The sequence below is a fragment of the Stigmatopora nigra genome, chromosome 8, assembly GCF_051989575.1.
Source record: "Stigmatopora nigra isolate UIUO_SnigA chromosome 8, RoL_Snig_1.1, whole genome shotgun sequence".
NCBI lineage: Eukaryota > Metazoa > Chordata > Actinopteri > Syngnathiformes > Syngnathidae > Stigmatopora > Stigmatopora nigra.
Window position 1 is genome coordinate 1,775,921 of NC_135515.1, and position 18,013 is coordinate 1,793,933.

The 18,013-nt window shown below is 38.5% G+C and overlaps 1 protein-coding gene across 2 annotated transcripts in view; it reads left to right on the forward strand.

The window, feature by feature from the left end:
• Positions 1 to 18,013, forward strand: part of dock10 (dedicator of cytokinesis 10) — a 30,350-nt gene that overhangs the window by 7,253 nt on the left and 5,084 nt on the right. For both annotated transcript variants that reach the window (XM_077722401.1, XM_077722402.1), the window contains exons 7-48: positions 224 to 358; positions 432 to 618; positions 793 to 878; positions 1,666 to 1,749; positions 1,853 to 2,008; positions 2,095 to 2,316; positions 2,373 to 2,495; positions 2,950 to 3,032; positions 3,112 to 3,234; positions 3,297 to 3,376; positions 3,462 to 3,649; positions 4,233 to 4,298; positions 4,369 to 4,461; positions 4,539 to 4,662; positions 4,737 to 4,858; positions 4,974 to 5,057; positions 5,719 to 5,811; positions 6,024 to 6,142; positions 6,566 to 6,635; positions 7,613 to 7,726; positions 7,802 to 7,873; positions 7,950 to 8,096; positions 8,527 to 8,610; positions 8,684 to 8,780; positions 8,939 to 8,971; positions 9,546 to 9,724; positions 10,425 to 10,541; positions 10,619 to 10,736; positions 10,822 to 10,943; positions 11,027 to 11,141; positions 11,688 to 11,754; positions 11,941 to 11,988; positions 13,175 to 13,276; positions 14,011 to 14,114; positions 14,187 to 14,302; positions 14,662 to 14,799; positions 14,892 to 15,074; positions 15,157 to 15,267; positions 15,982 to 16,197; positions 16,271 to 16,328; positions 17,172 to 17,273; positions 17,900 to 18,006. In XM_077722401.1, the coding sequence (XP_077578527.1) occupies positions 224 to 358; positions 432 to 618; positions 793 to 878; positions 1,666 to 1,749; positions 1,853 to 2,008; positions 2,095 to 2,316; positions 2,373 to 2,495; positions 2,950 to 3,032; positions 3,112 to 3,234; positions 3,297 to 3,376; positions 3,462 to 3,649; positions 4,233 to 4,298; positions 4,369 to 4,461; positions 4,539 to 4,662; positions 4,737 to 4,858; positions 4,974 to 5,057; positions 5,719 to 5,811; positions 6,024 to 6,142; positions 6,566 to 6,635; positions 7,613 to 7,726; positions 7,802 to 7,873; positions 7,950 to 8,096; positions 8,527 to 8,610; positions 8,684 to 8,780; positions 8,939 to 8,971; positions 9,546 to 9,724; positions 10,425 to 10,541; positions 10,619 to 10,736; positions 10,822 to 10,943; positions 11,027 to 11,141; positions 11,688 to 11,754; positions 11,941 to 11,988; positions 13,175 to 13,276; positions 14,011 to 14,114; positions 14,187 to 14,302; positions 14,662 to 14,799; positions 14,892 to 15,074; positions 15,157 to 15,267; positions 15,982 to 16,197; positions 16,271 to 16,328; positions 17,172 to 17,273; positions 17,900 to 18,006 (4,788 nt within the window). The remainder of the gene's footprint in view (positions 1 to 223; positions 359 to 431; positions 619 to 792; positions 879 to 1,665; positions 1,750 to 1,852; positions 2,009 to 2,094; positions 2,317 to 2,372; positions 2,496 to 2,949; positions 3,033 to 3,111; positions 3,235 to 3,296; positions 3,377 to 3,461; positions 3,650 to 4,232; positions 4,299 to 4,368; positions 4,462 to 4,538; positions 4,663 to 4,736; positions 4,859 to 4,973; positions 5,058 to 5,718; positions 5,812 to 6,023; positions 6,143 to 6,565; positions 6,636 to 7,612; positions 7,727 to 7,801; positions 7,874 to 7,949; positions 8,097 to 8,526; positions 8,611 to 8,683; positions 8,781 to 8,938; positions 8,972 to 9,545; positions 9,725 to 10,424; positions 10,542 to 10,618; positions 10,737 to 10,821; positions 10,944 to 11,026; positions 11,142 to 11,687; positions 11,755 to 11,940; positions 11,989 to 13,174; positions 13,277 to 14,010; positions 14,115 to 14,186; positions 14,303 to 14,661; positions 14,800 to 14,891; positions 15,075 to 15,156; positions 15,268 to 15,981; positions 16,198 to 16,270; positions 16,329 to 17,171; positions 17,274 to 17,899; positions 18,007 to 18,013) is intronic.

An 18,013-nucleotide genomic window follows, 5' to 3' on the forward strand; every position in this document is an offset into this window, starting at 1 on the left:
ATATGAGTTTGATTTATTTAATAAGGGACAGCACATAATAATGAACTCTTCATATTCATGTTAATGAACATATATATGTAAATAAGTAAGATTAGTGACAAATACTCCACACATACACACACATTGAGTATAATTCTCTATCCTCATAAAAAAATTACTGTTAACTTAATGTATTGATAACCTGAAAACTGACTTTCATATTCAATTCCTCGCCATTGCACAGTCCTTCAAGAGGCGATATTTCCAGCTCACCCAATTAACAGACAACTCATACATCATGAACTTCTACAAAGACGAAAAGATCTCCAAGGAACCCAAAGGTTGCATCTTTCTCGACTCATGCACAGGCGTGGTGCAGGTATGCTCTAAAACAGGTTCAATTACACATCAAGGCCTATTTAAACGCCATTTCCACCATTTTTCCCACGTAGAATAACCGCTTAAGGAAGCACGCCTTTGAATTAAAAATGAACGAGGTCACCTACTTCGTGCTGGCCGCGGAGAACGAGCAAGACATGGAGGAATGGATCAGTACCTTGACGCGCATCTTGCAGATTACGCCACACGACGGACCGGCTCAAGACCGTAAGAGTCTGGATCTATCCGACCATCGGCAAGGTGAGATTCAGCCATTTTGGTTCAGTACATAAAGATTTACATGGCAGCATTAGTTTAAATGACGGTTAGTCTTATTTTTATATGTGATGCATGTTGCTTTTTCTGCTTAATGTGCTGCATAAGCTGTTAAAATGCTTAAAATGACAGTGTTTTTTGTGGGTTTTTTTCTTGCAGATGTATTTGACATGTCGTTAAGCGACGCTTGTTTGCAGGAGAATGAGGAAAGTGCAGAAAATGGCATCAATCCTGAGCTAGCTAAGGTTGGAAATATGACTTTTTTAGTCTATTTTATGCTGTTATATTCATATTTTTCTACTAACAAATTCATTTTTAGACCGGTACATTATACGGAAGTTTGTTGAAGGAAAACATGGGACTCTCCGTCTAATCTATTTCATGACATAACTTATAATTATTGTTAAATTAATACTTAAAGTATAGAAAATTTGTCACATAAAAATGCACCATATTTACCTACCATAGTTATTTTTCCATTATGTTCCTTATATCCAATTCCCCAGCAATATAGTAATTTTTTTTGTTTAAATTCCATAGACTGACAATTATTTTGCATAAAACTACACTATGACCCCAATAATATTTATTACTTATTTTTTTAATCATTAAAATCAGCTTCATCTTCTCAGCCTTCTAACATTGTATAGAAAATTTAACTAGTTTTCAGTATAGCACTTATATGGCTTTATATATTTACAATTTCATCAGCTAGGTATTATTTTGTTCTGTATTTGCGCAAAAAAAAGAAAAATGGAGAGCCTTGCTGCGTGAATGGAAATATATCTTTACTTTTTAATTGTATTTCACAGTACTACATAAAACTATCACCAAACAAGATGTAGCTGAGTACTATATATAGTATTGCAGTGCATTAAACAATCCGCACCAATAGGGATATGCAATGATGGTAATTGTCCCGTCAATAAGCGTCTCCGTGTGGACATTTCAGGAGCCAGCGTTTATTTCCAGCATGTGGTTATGCCTTCTTTAGCCTCATGTAATTAGCATTTGGCGTCTCCTTTCCCGCAGTACATCTCCGAGACGGACGAGGGAATCCGTAGCGCCCGGAGGGAGGAGAGGTTGAATCTTTTCTCGCTTGACCCCGACACCCCGGTATGCATCGTTTTGCCTCGAACTGAAAACAGCATGGCTGCTCTTATGCTTAAGAGCCAGGGGACAATTGATGATATTTTGTGCATCTTTTTGTTTATCGTAGGTCCTCAGGAGCCCGCGAGCGGAGCATTCGTCGGGTGAAAACACAGTGCGACCATTCGAAGAGAAACTGGGCAGGAGGTTCATGGTGACCTGTCGATCGCTCAACTTGGTGCTGCAGGGCTGCATCAACGAGAATGAAACTGTACCTGTTACTAATGTAAGGAGTTGCAATCCGTCAGACGCGTTTCCATTCAATGGCGTACCCCCAAAAAAAACATTTTTTCATCTTCCACCTTCCACCAGATCGAACCATTCTTTGTGTCCCTGTCCCTGTTGGACATCCGAGACGGCAGGAAGGTTTCCGCTGACTTCCACGTGGACCTCAACCACGAGGCCGTCCGTCAAATGCTCGGCGGGATGGCTTCCGGAGCTCAAGAAAACGGCGTCTGCTCAACCGGGGAGAAGAATTCAGGAGATGTTCAATCTAGCTTGGAACTGGAACACTGGCTATGCTTTCCCAAACAGGTATCAGATACCATTTTACCTTTAGAATTCCACATATAAACAATTTTCTTCTCTAGGCTATATTCTCCGTGACCAACCCACATGCGGATATAGTGATGGTGGCCAGGGTGGAGAAAGTACTGATGGGAAATATTACTTGTGGGACTGAGCCATACATCAAAAACACAGACTCGGGCAAGGTCAGAAAGTACTTTTTCATTCAGAATTTGATATCCCGAGTATTTTTGTGTAAGCATATATGTTAAAACATCATTTTTACATCAATGGTTTAGACCAGACATGGGCAAACTACGGCCCGCGGGCCACATGGGGCCCGTTAGGCTTTTTAATCCGGCCCGCAGACGTGTTCCAAATGATAAAAAAATATATTTTTATTTATTTATTTATACCTTTTACTTTAATGATGAGTGTTGAGTTTGTTAATACTGAAGTCTTTTTTTCTGTTTAAGTTTCATATGTACAGTTAACGGATGCACTTTTTTATTTGTATCGTATCTTGTGCTGACCCCGCCCATCTGTCAAATTTTTTAAATCAATGTGGCCCCCTGGGCCGAAAAGTTTGCCCACCCTAAGTTTATACACTACCAATTGTGAGCTTTGCTTTATTTTTGTCTTTCCTCATCACGTCTCCAGATTGTCCAGAAGATATTAAAATCCAACAAACAGTTCTGTGCTAAACTGGGAAAGTACCGAATGCCATTTGCGTGGTCCGTCAGGTCAGCAACCAAAAAAACCTTCTTTTTTTTACATAATTATATTTTCTGACTACTTATACCTTTCTTTCTGTTATGCCAGGTCAATTTTCAAAGACAACCAGGGGGCACTGGATCGAGACTCCCGTTTCTCGCCGCTCTTCAAGCAGGAGAGCAACAAGATTTCCACCGAAGACTTGATCAAACTGGTGTCAGAGTACCGAAGGTCAGCATAAAATCCAATCCTCTCCTCAAACAACATCCACTAACCTCCTTCCTAAAAACCAGGGCCGAGAAGACTAGCAAATTGCAGACTATTCCTGGTACTCTGGACTTGACGGTGGACTACGTTCCCCTAGAGCTCCCAAGTACGCATAAACATCGAAGACCGCTTCGACCATGCTTCTGCTAATCTCTGTTGATGACTTTGTTTTTGTGGTGTATTTTCCCCAGACTGCGTAACGTCCTCGTACATCCCAGTGAAACCTTTTGAAGATGTGAGTAAACAGCAGCCCACTGTGGAGGTGGAGGAGTTTGTCCAGGACTGCACCAAGTTCACTCAACCCTACCGCGTCTATAGAAATCACATCTACATTTACCCCAAGCATCTCAAATATGACAGCCAGAAGAGTTTTGCCAAGGTAAAGTAGTACTAGTTGTTCTCATTGGGCCCTGGGAAATTTTTCTAGCTTTTTTGGGTAAAGTGAACATGGATTACGAGCATTAAAGATTTCATTGTTTTGTTAGAAGGATTTTTGCCCATTTCATGTCATTTTTTGTTTTTTTCCTATGTCAAACATTGTTAATGTTGACCTAAGGTTTTTATATTAAGCATAATTGTTCCCAATCCATATACTATACCATGTAGTATTACATTTTTATTTATTTATTTTTTTTAAACTTCTTTGCTATGTTGTGAAGAAAACTATTCAAAAAGCTGTACTCATAATTAAACATCCATAAAGCAAACAACTTTTTTGCTATTTAAAAAACATGACAAACAAATCCAGTCCTGCCGTCCACATCCAATAATATCACACATCTAACACTATCTATTTACTCTTTTCATATTCATTCATATCACATTTATACATCAAATCTCACATTTAAGTGGGACCTTATATGACCCAAATTGTCTACTTTTCCATATCATATATTTTTTTAAATATGTATAAAACCAGAACTACATTGAGGCTCATTACTAAGCGTCCTTTTTGTGCATAGGCTCGCAATCTGGCAGTCTACGTGGAATTCCGCAGCTCAGACGAAGAATCCGCCAAACCTTTAAAGGTAACACCGCTTCCAACAACAAGTTACCATTTTTTAGTCGCCTTTTAAGTGATAAATTCCGCCCATTTAGTGCATTTACGGCAAACCGGGAGGCCCAATCCTCACCACTGCAGCATGTTCCACCGTCCTCCATCACTCTCAGAACCCTGACTTCTACGACGAGGTGGGTTTACTTCACCAAATATCACAAAATCCTTTCCAAAATGTCACTTTCTTTCAATTTTTTTCATGCCAATGCAGGTGAAGATTGAGCTCCCTACCCAGCTTCAGGAAAAACATCATTTGCTCTTCTCTTTTTACCATGTGACGTGTGACATTAACGCTAAAACCAACGCCAAGAGGAAAGAAGCCTTGGAAACCCCTGGTGAGATTCTTTTAGTGTGCAGTGTTTATACTTGGAGGCTTTTAATTTTTTTACATTTCTTTTTGAACTTTTAGTGGGTTACTCTTGGTTACCCGTCCTCAAAGAAGGACGTTTATCTTCCCAAGAGTTCAGCATCTCGGTTTCTAGTAATTTACCTCCTGGTTATCTTGGCCTTAAAGAGGCCAACAACACTAAAGTAAGATTGATTTTTAATCACAATTGATATATTTTCTTCGTAATGTATTGGTGATTTTTAACTTTGGTTATAGTTTGATCATTCTAACTCTTATTGGATGTAATTTTTTTCACAGAATGGCGCTGATGTAAAATGGGTGGATGGTGCAAAGGCCATCTTTAAAGTGTCAACTAATGTCGTGTCAACTGTATACACTCAGGTAAAAATATTTCATCCTATCATTCTTTTTGCCTATTAAATTTACACATAAAACTTGTTTAGAGCTACTATGAAGACCAGATTAGTAGTAGTAGTATTAGTAGTACTATTATTCCAGTGCCTACTATTATTCGGGTCTTCATAGTTCTGGGAAAGTGATATTTTTTAGTCATTGAAAACCATCAAATTTAACCTGATCCCCTAAAACTTACCCCATAGAGAACTGACATCCAAATTTGAAGTATTTTTCATATAATGCTTTTTTTATGGCCTTCACTAACATGGACGACCAGTTCTTTAGGGGCTTTAACTTATTTTTAACTACCAATAATATGTAGAAGCCATGTCTTAATTCATACAGGTTTTCATACAGCAAAATAATTTAAATAATTATGAACAGAAATACAATATGGGTATAACACTCTTCTCAGTTTATGTATTTTCCCCATTGAAGTGGTTGCCTGCCATTGACAATGTTGAATGGCCAAGTCAGTTAAATAGGGAGACTTGGCTGTGAGATTTCGAGATTCAGAACCATTGATAACATGAATAGACCAAAGTCAAAAAGGATTGCAGCCAATGGGAGCCCTCCAAAGGGTTAAACAAAAGAGCCAATGCAGCATCTGACTTGGAATTTGTTTCTTCTCTTCTCTGGGCGCCAGGACCCCCACCTGAACCGCTTCTTTCAGCAGTGCCAGAAAAGAGAGCTGGACCTCTCGCTGCCTCCTACCTCTAACTTCCTCAACTGCCTGAAGGTTAGAGAAAGAAAAAAGAATGGAAAAAATAGCTCTTCCAATTCCACTTTAATTGAAAAAGAAGGCCAAACAGTTCCACGTCCAATCAGTGTGTCAGGCAATTCATTTTCTTTCCGGCCCTGAGCGCTTTGTGAACCATATTTATTTTTCTTTCTCTCCTCCTCCTCTTCCTCCTTCTCCTCTTCTTCCTTTTCCTACTCCTCCTTTTCCAGGGTCTCCTCAGCATGGAGAAAATTCCAGTGATCATCCGATTTTTGCCAGTGCTTTTCAACCAGCTCTTCAAGGTTCTTACCCAGAATGACAACGATGAGGTCACTACCGCCACCACCAGGTTGGCACAATAACCCCAGTCCTCCTTTTTGAACCCACTTATTGTCATTATACAATTTTAATAAGATTTAAATATTCACCAAGTGCACAAATAACAAACAAACAGACAATTAAATAATAACTACAAATAAGTAGTCATAAGTCAAAAAGATAACTTTGCTTATAACAGTTACCATTATTTTTTTATGAATAAGATCAGATGAGGTAATCAGATGTAGACTCTCTAAAAAAAGGATTTTTCTCTCTAAATAATTAATTAAATAATGAGTTTAATGAGATTTAAATCTTCACAAAGTGCACAAATAACAATAACAAACAAACATACAATTAATAAACACAGAATAAACCAATAGATTTGCATCAATGTTCAATAGTTTTGCACCAGAATCACTCATGGCTATTTTTATTTTAATGTATTTTTCAGAGTGCTGGTCCACATTGTTTCCAAGTGCCATGAGGAAAACCTTGATCACTATCTGCATTCCTATATTAAGGTACGTTTCATTTTCTCGGATCTGCTCTTTATGGGATGCTTTTAATGAGCCGTGGGAGCAGGTGCGCCTCAAATCTGAAGAAATGTTGTCTTCACACATGATTTAATTTACAGAGCATAAAACTAAATAAACAGAAAAAATGCACACACAGACATTTGGCTGGGGTTTTGTTGGCGACCAGAAATGCAAACACCGATTGGGAAAACATGGAGGACGAAGAAGAGGCTCTAATTTAAGGCGATATCGAACCATTTTAAAGCCATTTGTTTTGAACTGAGGCAAGATCAGAAAGACAATTAGACAAGAGACCACACGGCTTGTAAAAGCACCACAGAAACTCGGACAAACCTGTCCGTGGCAGAGACAAATGACGGGATGGCTCGCGGAGCTAAATGGAACTGCCGTTGCCGTGGTAACAGATTGGCACGGCGTTCACTTCTCTGCTAGTGACAAGAAAGATGGAGAGGAAATTAATTCAGTGTAGAATGACACACTTTTCCGATCACCCTTTGGTATAACTAACAGGTATTCATTAGCTGGATTGTTTTTTAGAGTTGTCATGATATAAAATGGTCGCTTATTGTGTGGAATTGTTGATTAACCTGTTTTGGGGATTGGCTGCAATTCAGGGAGTCAGACAGACAATCTATTTTGACTGGGAGGGTTGGCAGACCCTCATTGGCTGAGATCTTCTACTAATTTAAATTCTTAAGACGTGTAATGCTGTCAATGGGAAATAAATCAGAGCCTCACAGTTGAAATGAAATGGACGTTTAGTGTTGGGAATTAACTAAATATTTTTTATGACCAGTAACCAAAGTGTCTGAGAGAGTTTCTGTTTTATTCATTTGAAAATTATTAGTAATATTCCTTTACATATTCGAAAATAGGTCTGTTCAAATACTTAAGACTGAAGTATTATTGTTGGCCGGCAGATTTGATCAAAAAATGGCATTTGTGCGTCTTTATGTCTGCAGTATGTCTTCAAGTCGGAGGCTCACGGCTTCAGGACGGTGCATGAAGAGTTGGCGAAAGGCATGACCTTTGACCTGAAGAGTAACGAGCAAGCCACTGTCAGGAACGCCTTGAAGGTTTTTGTCTCGTGGCGTTAGCCATCGTTGAATTGGCAATTCAAACTCGTGAATGATGATAATTTCCCTTCACAGTTCTCCTGGTTCTTTTTTGAACTTATCGTAAAGTCCATGGCGCAGCATTTGGTGGATGCAGACAAAGTTAAGGTAAGAAAAGATAGACTTACCATGTTAAATGACCTTTGACCCACACTGAGAGTTGTATTTGGTCTACTCACGTCAGCTCCCCAGGCCACAACGTTTCCCGTCGTCCTATCAGAGCCGAGTAGAGACTTTGGTCCAAACTGTGTCTGACCACATTTTCTGGAAGAACAAGGACTTGGCGGAGGAGTCGCGAAGTGCCAACTCAGCCGTGGCTGTTTTTGTTAAGGTGTGCCATTATACGTACTTTTTATTACTTTAATAAGTGCATTTGATTTTGCCTTTGCTTGTGGTAAACTGTGGATTAGTCTATAATCCTTATAAAGCATGATTTATGTATGTGTGTGTGTATGTTAAGATTCTCTCGCTACGTTTGTCCAAACCGTGTAACGTAGAGAGTTGAATTTTTTTTATGATGGTCAGAAATGGCTGTCAGATCCTAATTGACATATGCTAATTGCTATTGAGTTCCAGGTGTGTGAGGTACGGACAGTAAGGTGCTTTGGCTAATTTAGGACTCACTGATTGACTCTCAACCAATCAAAAATTGAAGAGCTAGAAAATGGAAGCATTTTTTGTAATCTAGCTGTTATCTAGCATCTCATTAATTTGCATTCCGGTTGTAGTTTTACTGAATCATTTATTTTGATGACACACAGCGTTGCTTCACTCTAATGGACCGAGGTTTCACCTTCAAACTGATCAGCAACTACATCAACATGATCACCGCCACTGACAATAAGGTAGAAAGACACACCCACATCCTCATCAAAATCAACCTACATGACAAATGTAAAATGCTCTTGCGTTTTGCAGGTTTTGTGCGAGTTAAAGTTTGAGTTTCTGAGAGAAGTGTGCAACCACGAGCACTACATCCCCCTCAGCCTGCCATTACCATCCGCTCGCATCACAGGTAACCAACCCACTGCCCCAATTTACATTTTTATTCATAATCATGCCCTCACTGCCATTTGTCTGTCACGGTAATGAGTTGTCCCTCTCTCTCTGTCTTCCCTATCCTATCCTTGTCCTGTCCTATCACCCCTTTTCTGATGTATGTGTCCATATCAGACCATGCATCCCCAGAACCACAAAGCACTCATGGTAAATATGTGCCCACTTGTCAGTATGCCCACCTCATAACCGAAAAATGCAATTGCCAGGAACATTATTTACCGTATTTTCTCGCATATAAGCCCCATCCTCGTATAAGTCGCACTGTTTTGGCCTAAAATCACTGAATTTTACAATTTTTCTGGTATAAGACACCCACTGTTTCACAATTTTCATATTCATGGTTTTATTGGGGAGTACAAATGTGGTACTTTAATGGGAAAATACTCGCACTTGGTATTTCTGAGATACTTTATAAATTGATTGCATATTTCTTAAAGGTGTTTCCTGCACGTAGACAAATTCAAAAAGTAAGTCACGTGATCAGTACAACCAGGAAATGTGTCCGTTTTATGCAATATACAGCTTTTTTTCTTGAATGACATTCATAAATGTCAAAATATAAATTAAATAAATACATTCTTTAGCGTTTTATCTCTTGTGTTATGGTATTTCGTGCATTTTTTGCGACTTATACAGCATATATGCGAGAAAATACATGTACGGTACTTCTTCGAATAAGGTGTTAGTGCTATGAAATAATATGTTTGTGCTTCTTTTGTAGCCTTGGTGCCCGAATACAACCTGACAGGAGAATTCTGCAGGAAACACTTCCTTACAGGCCTGTTATTACGAGAACTGGGACTGGCCTTGCAGGACGAGCAGGACCTCCGGCATCTGGCCTTGGCCACTTTGAAGACCCTCATGGCTAAACACTCCCTGGATGCACGCTATGCTACCAAGGTACGTCTAGATAATGCAAGTCATTAGCCAAAGATGATGAAGAGAGAGTTTGGGAAATCCCCATTCAGTTCCAAAGTAAAGTCCCTCATTTTGAAATGATTATACGACTTTGTTGTGGATGGTTGAAACAAAACCATGACCTCAACATCATCAAACAATTTGGGGAATAAACATTGCCCAAGATTTTCCGACCACACGAATGCCATTCTGGGCATCACATTTCCAACCGCTTCTCAGACTCTCATCCATAAATTAATTTGTCTCATTAAGGTAATGGCCTTTATATATATAAACATACACACACATATATATGTATATACATACACACATATAAATGTACACATGCAAACATGTATATATAGGCATACATATATATATGTATATATATGTACATATATATATGCATATATAAGCATATATATATATATATATATGTTAAATGTTGTTACTTTGCCTAGTGTACAAACATTTATGAATTCTGGTTCCATTTTCCCATCAAATTGCTGAATGGGGCTCATTAAAATGGAGTGCAATCCAACCAAATGAAATTGAATACAGCAAGGGTCACTGGCAGTTACAAATCACGCTACATTAGACTAGACAATGGCTCTTCTATTTCCAATGATGGCCTTCCAAAAAAAAAAGTGGAGCAATTTAACTATTGAGCAATCAAGATGTCTGTTATTATCCTCATTTTCAGGAAAAGCAGGCCAGAATTGCATCACTCTACCTGCCTCTGTATGGCCTGATCTTGGACAATATGCCTCGCTTCTTCCTTAGGGACCTTTTTCCCATTTATTTGACCTCAAGTGATCAGGTAAAGTGTAAAAAACATCCACGTATGGACATTTGAAAGCCAAGAACTTAGGTTGCTTTCGCACTGCTGAAACTCAGGGCTCTCGAGACGACCTCAGCGTCGGAGGAGGAATGGTCGCAGCCACGCTGCCCGTTACCCGCCATGGTAACTCGGTGGATGCATCCTTCTCCAAAGAGGTGCTCAACTCTATCACAGGTAGCGAGTGCCTTGTGGTTGCTTTTTTCTTGAAGTTCAAAAAACAAAGAAACTAAAACGGGGCTTGTCTTGTTTCTGCAAATAGCTTTCTCGTCGTTAGCAGTAGCGACTGGTCACCAAACCGACTCTCGGGGGTCCTTGATCAGCGTGGACTCGAACCCTAGCAACAGTGACCGCAACAGTGATAAGATGGATGGTTGTGAGAAGGTGGGATATTTTTTTTTATATCTACTGACGACTAGCCAATGGCAGATAAGATTTTCATTACATTTGTGTATATTTGTGGTCAGTTTGCACGGCCGCAGTCGCTGATTGGCTACGGGTCTCGATGCGACAAGCTGGACCAGGCGGAGACGCGCAGCCTTCTCATGTGCTTCTTGCACATCATGAAAACAATATCTGAAGGTAAGCAGCAAGTCATTGTTCATTATTCAAACAGATCATAACTTTATTTGTACACTTTAGTACAAGATACGATACATATAAAAAAAGTGCATCCGTTAACAGTACATATGAAACATGAATAGAAAAAAAGGACTCACGTATTAAGATAGTCATCACTCATCATTAAAGTAAAAAGTATAAAGTACAAAGTCAAGTAAAAAGGAATGTATTCAGAAATACTGCAGAACAACAAAGCAAAAGTCTACTGAGCCTATTAATGTTATATAGTATTTTAGCTTCTACCTTGTACTTTGTATTTTTTTTCTTTAGTTGCTGCGTATTATTTTCATACAGATTAATTTCTGGAGACATAAAATGTTATTTCTACATGCGGAAGCTAAACACTATGATCATCTGCAACATCATATTCGGATTAATAAATGTCATCTCTGTTCATGTGGAAACATGCAAATATTTACTTTGGTTTACATGAGGATGAATCCTACCATATCTACTCCACTGCCTTGTTTTATTTCATGTAAACATATTTTATTATCCTCTTCACAGATGTACTAGTTTCCTATTGGCATCGAGCCATTCACCAAGAGATTTCAGACTTCTTTAAAATATTAGAGTAAGTATTACTCCTTTCCTTTATTGTATACATACTGCAAGACTATGTTTATGCAGAAAATTAACAATTTAGAAGACTTAAATGAACAATTTGAAGCTACTAAAAAATACATTCAATAAACTTGTGTTTTCAGATCAGTTATTTGGGCCATGTTTTCATATTTTTGAATGTTTTACCCTCTTTCAGGCTCTGTTTGCAGCACTTCAGGTTCATGGGAAAACGCCACATCGCCAGGTAAGCGCCAAAAAAGAGGCGGATATTTTCCTTTTTTAACTTCTAGCACCCCCGCGCACATGCCATCATCTTCTGAAGGCGATTATGTAGAAAGCAAAGCCTTATTCCGCCATGTAGTATTTAGCAAGCATCATCCATCTTCTGTTTCCGCACCGGCTAATTAAATCAGAGATACCTTGCCGGTCCAGAGAAGACACGGCTTATGAGTATTAAGAGATATGGCCAAGCCCTTCTGGGGTGCCGTGAGCTACTTAACATTCCATTGTGATAGCGGGCCAAGGGGGATACACGCCCCCTTTGATACTCGACTAACTGGGTGTGCCAAGTGGCCGCGGGATGATTTATGTTGCCAGTGTTTCCAGACACATTATCTATCTGTTCACCACAGGGATATTTAGTCAACCATTGACCAGTTTGCCGTTTATTCATGTTCTGTTCATGTTCCACCTGCACGCCTTGTAATGTGCATTGATTGGGTTTTTCCACATATTTTATCTTCATTTACACGTATGTAGTGTGTCAAAGTGGCGGCCCAGGGGCCAAATCTTGGCCGCTGCTTCATATTTTTATGGCCCGGGAAAGTCAATCATGCCGATTTTGTGTTTTTTGGATTAAATTAAAATGAAGAGTATAGATGTATATTAAATTTCCTGATTTTCCCTCTTTTAAATCAATAATTGTCATTTTTTTAATGCATTTTTTCTTTGTTTTTAGTTCAAAAATCATTTTGTAAAATCTAAAAATATATATATAAAAAAGCTAAAGTAAACATTGTTTTAGATCTCTAAAAAATGGAATATTAAGGGCTTTTAATCCAGTTTTTTTAATCCATTTCTGGTATTCTCCCCAAAATTATTCCTCCTTCAAGGGAGTATTAAATCCAGGTGTACCCAATGTTTTGGCCGGTGTTCTCTCATGCTCTCCCCTACCTCATTGCGTGCTGACTCTATTTGTCTTTCCATTCATTTGTCTTTCCAAGGCCATTTTCCCTTTTACACCCGTCTGCTTCATTCAGGCATGGAACAGCACCACCGTACAGTTTAAACATCTGTTTGTCGGGATCCAGTTACAAAATTCTGCTCTACAGTTTAACCGGAATCACCCTTCCCCTGCCGTTGCCATGTGTTAATGTCATCTTTACTCAGCCCGACTAATGTTATCTGTCCTGTGATTGGCCCGTGAACAGGAAGCTAGCAGCGGCACTAAAGCTGGCCCAGTCCACCCACAGCAATGGCACCCTGAAGGTCCCTAACCATCACACCCAGCCCTCAAGTCTCCTCCCACAATGGTAATCAGCCTCCTCCCGCTTAATCCATAATGACGCCGCTTTTTCTAACATTACGTACAGTCGTAAATCGGGCGTGACCAGACGTTTGGTGCCGGTCAAATGGGAGTTTACTGTTGAAACCAGCTCTCAAAATTATATTCATGAGAGAGACTTTAACATCTAAGTACTGTTTAATATCTAAGTACTGTTTAATATCTAAGTACTGTTTAATAACTAAGTACTGTTTAATATCTAAGTACTGTTTAATATCTAAGAACTGTTGAATATCTAAGTTCTGTTTAATATCCAAGTACTGTTTAATATCCAAGTACTGTTTAATATCCAAATACTGTTTAATATCCAAAAACTGTTTAATAACTAAGTACAGTTTAATATCTATGTACTGTTTCATATCTAAGTACATTTTAATATCCAAGTACTGTTTAATATCTAAGTGCTGTTTAATATCTAAGTACTGTATAATATCTAAGTACTGTTTAATATCTAAGTACTGTTTAATATCTAAGTACTCTTTAATATCTAAGTACTCTTTAATATCTAAGTACTCTTTAATATCTAAGTACTGTTAAAACCAGCTCTCAAAATTATATTCATGAGAGAGAGTTTAACATCTAAGTACTGTTGAAAACAGTAGATATTTATATATTAAACTCTCTCTCATGAATATAATTTTCAGAGCTTTTGGCTATTGCAAATACTACAGATCAGTCAAATCCAATGCATTTCTCCACCAGGATGGCTTCAGAAGGTCACCGCCAAGCTCGTTCCCAAACCATGCCCATCATCCGGGGCAAGAATGCCCTCACCAACCCCAAACTGCTCCAGATGATGGAAAGCGGTAGGAAATTTCTAATGATTGGGAAAATGTCCATCACATTGATCAATTATCCTCTTTGTGTCTGACTTCCAGATGGGAACATTACAGATGGGGACAATCTAAGTCCCACTGATGTTGAGGCCAACTTATCCACTGAGGTGGCACTCACTGTGCTTGATGTGCTTGAGCTTTTTGTTCACCATCACAAGGTAAATAAAAATACACACCACTAAATTGGATGCCCTAATTCAGGCACCTACAAAAAATCATTTAAAAATCATTGTTTTGTGGTAGACAATGCCTCAAAATAAATCGCTAATGACCATAAAAATACATTGAAAATATTGACTTCCATCTAATAATGCATAATAATATCCTATCAAAGCAAATAGAAATTCTAAATAAATTGAATAACATATAATTGAATTCAAGAAGAAAACAAGTGCTATTTTAAAACCTCAGTTAGTTTTATTTAGATTATTTTCATGATTCACTAACTCCCTCTGGTGATTTCACCTCATTCCAACCGTCTTAATGACAAAAAAAATCTCCTTTCTTGTCATTCCAGAAGCAGTTGCTATTGGACGATGGCCAGAATGCTCTGATGAAGAAGGTGCTGGACACCTATTTACTCTTCTTTCAGATCAACCAATCCACCGCCACCCTTCGTCACGTTTTTGCCGCACTCCGGCTCTTCGTACAAAAGGTCTACAACACAAGTACAGTACGTACGTAGTTCCATTCCAAGAGATTGGAGGTAACTTTTTTTGTTTTTTTTCTTCCCTTCCTTCCTATTAGTTCCCCAGTGCTTTCTTCCAAGGCAAGGCAGACCTCTGCGGATGTCTTTGCTACGAAATCCTCAAATGCTGCAACCATCGTTCAAGTTCCACCCAAACTGAAGCAGCGGCGCTACTCTATTTTGTCATGAGAAAAAACTTTGAGTTCACCAAAGGGAAGTCTATAGTACGATCACATCTTCAAGTAAGTGTATCAAAAAATGGCCTTTGTGTGCTTTTAATTTCTGCTGGGCCTGAATTATTGTGTTTTTTTAACCCGACTTTAGGTGATTAAAGCCGTCAGTCAGTTGATCGCCGATGCTGGCATTGGAGGCTCCAGATTTCAGCAGTCACTAGCCATTGTTAATAATTTTGCCAATGGGGATGCTCCACTTAAGGTGAATATTCTAGCACTATCCAAATGAATCACTCATAGTTTAGTACATAGTGTATTTTCTCGCATACACGGCATATTTTTGCCTAAAAAGAATGATGATTGGATCAAGGGTGCGGCTTATATGCGCATAAATTAGACTTGACATCCACAAAACTGCAAGGTGACAAAGACCAAACGCCATAATAATCAGACATTAATAATAATAATAATAATAATAATTGGACATAGGCTTCACTTGACAAAACCTGTCATCATAACCAGAAACTGCGTATGACAGAATTTGTAATGCTTCTCCTTAATGTGCATTTTCCCTGCAAAACACACAAATAAATGATCATTTCAGACTCGTACGTTGTCATTCTGCCGTGGTGGATACATCAGACCATGCGGTCATTTATTTCAAGATAGAATGCGAGAGAAATCGTGAAATTAAATATTACTACTATAGATGTATGTTAAATTTCCTGATTTTCCCCCTTTTAAATCAATAATTGACATTTTTTAATCATTTTTTTGTGTTTTTAGTTTAAAAATTATTTTGTAAAATCTAAAACTATTTTAAAGCAATTTTAAGGGTTCGGCTTATACACGGATGAGGTTTATATGCGAGAAAATACAGTAAAATATTCTGAAAAACTCATTAGAATTGTTGAAAAGTCTGCTTTGCTTGAAATGAAATTTACAACGTTGTTTCCCATCTTTGGTGTTGCCGTAGAATTCTCCTTTCCCAGCCGAGGTTAAAGATCTAACCAAGCGGGTGAGGACAGTCTTAATGGCCACGGCGCAAATGAAGGAGCACGAGAAGGACCCGGAGATGCTGATCGACCTTCAATATAGTTTAGCCAATTCGTACGCTAGCACGCCAGAACTGCGACGTACTTGGTTGGAGAGCATGGCAAAAGTTCATGTTCGTAACGGAGATCTTTCAGAGGTACTCACTCAACCTGATTATTTCAATGGAATTTAAATGAAAAATCACAAATGGACTTTTTCTTCCCCTACAGGCCGCTATGTGCTACATCCACATTTCCGCTCTGATTGCCGAGTCGCTAAAGAGGAGAGGTAAGCGCACTCTCTCGCTAACTAACTCCTTCATGGCATGCTTTTTATAGCACCATACGGACAAAAGTATCAGGACACCAAATGGGATGTTTTTGGAAATGTTTGATGGGGTTGAGGTCAGGGTGATCCAGCATTAATGTATCAAAGTATATTTATCTTTCAGTAGTTCTGTTCTTATGGTGTTTCTTATGGTGACGGCATAGTGTGTCAAAGTGGCGGTCCGGGGGCCAAATCTGGCCCGCTGCATCATTTTGTGCGGCCAGAGAAAGTCAATTATGAGTGCCGACTTTCTGTTTTAGGATCAAATTTAAATGAAGAGTATACATATATATTAAACGTCCTGATTTTCCCCCTTTTAAATCAATAATTATAATTTTTTAAATCCATTTTTCTATGTTTTTAGTTCAAAAATCATTTAGTAAAATCTAAAAATATATTTAAAAAAAAATAAACATTGTTTTAGATCTATAAAAAACTGAATATTCAGGGCTTTTAATCCAGTTCTTTTAATCCATTTATATTTTTAAAAAAAATCTAAATATTATATCTAAAATGGTCCGGCCCAATATGAAATCAATAGAGAATGGCCATGAATTCTCTTACTGTCAGTAAAGTCCTATCATTCCCGCTGCTGACTTCTTGTTAGTAAACTAACATTCCCTATTGCACGTTGCCTCTTCTGCATGTCCGTTATTATTCATTTTTTGTGTTTTAAACCCTGTTTCTGTCTGCCATCGTTTGCATTCCCTTTACGCGTATGATAAAAACCTGCTGCCTACCCTAAAAATGTGTAAACCTCCTCCTCCTCCTGCTCCTCCTCCTCCACCCTTCCCCACCAAACAGGCTACTGGAGAGCAGACAAGGCCCGGGTATCCAGCGTGTCCCCCGAAGACAGTCCCGTCTTTAAATGTAGCTCCTTACTAACTACCTCCCGAGACCAAGACAGTGAGTGTGTGCGCCTGGGGAATGTCAGAATTTCATCATCAGGAAGCTAGAGATGCTTAAATTGCTGGGAGAAAGGGATATTTTTCGATATCTTTTGAAACTTTACTTTCTAAAGGGGACCAAGCATTGATTCCAATCATTTTTTATGAGGAAATATGATTTATGAATTCAATTTGTCTCAAGGAACAGGTTCTATGATGACATATTTTCAATATAGGTCACAATTGTAATAGTAGAATATGTAAACAACAGTACAGGGCAAAATCTGGAGGTAATTTGGAGGTAAAATTGAAGTGAATTGCAACCTACAGTCATATATATTTTTTAATATTTTCTAAACAACAAATAAGTATTTTTTAATTGACTAGGAACAAAGTGATCCTCACCAATATGTTGGTATGTCTTTGGAGTATACTATATGTCAAATTTACATACAATTGGGCATCAAATTGGCATACTTTGTCAGAATGGCCTCCTTCACTTTGCTCAAAAATACTTAATATAGTACAAATGATAACAAAAAATGTCATATTAAACATTTTATCAGCTCGGCACCATAGAAAATAGAATAATTTATTGTAATAAAGTTGTCCTTATGTATTTTTTCGTTATTTTCCCAACCCTAGCATCATTTTCTCTGGGCTGGGCGGCCTTTATGTGCATAAGCCCTAACGTCAAAGAGGAGGGAGCCATGAAGGAGGACGCGGGGACGCAAGACACCCCGTATACAGAGGTGGGTG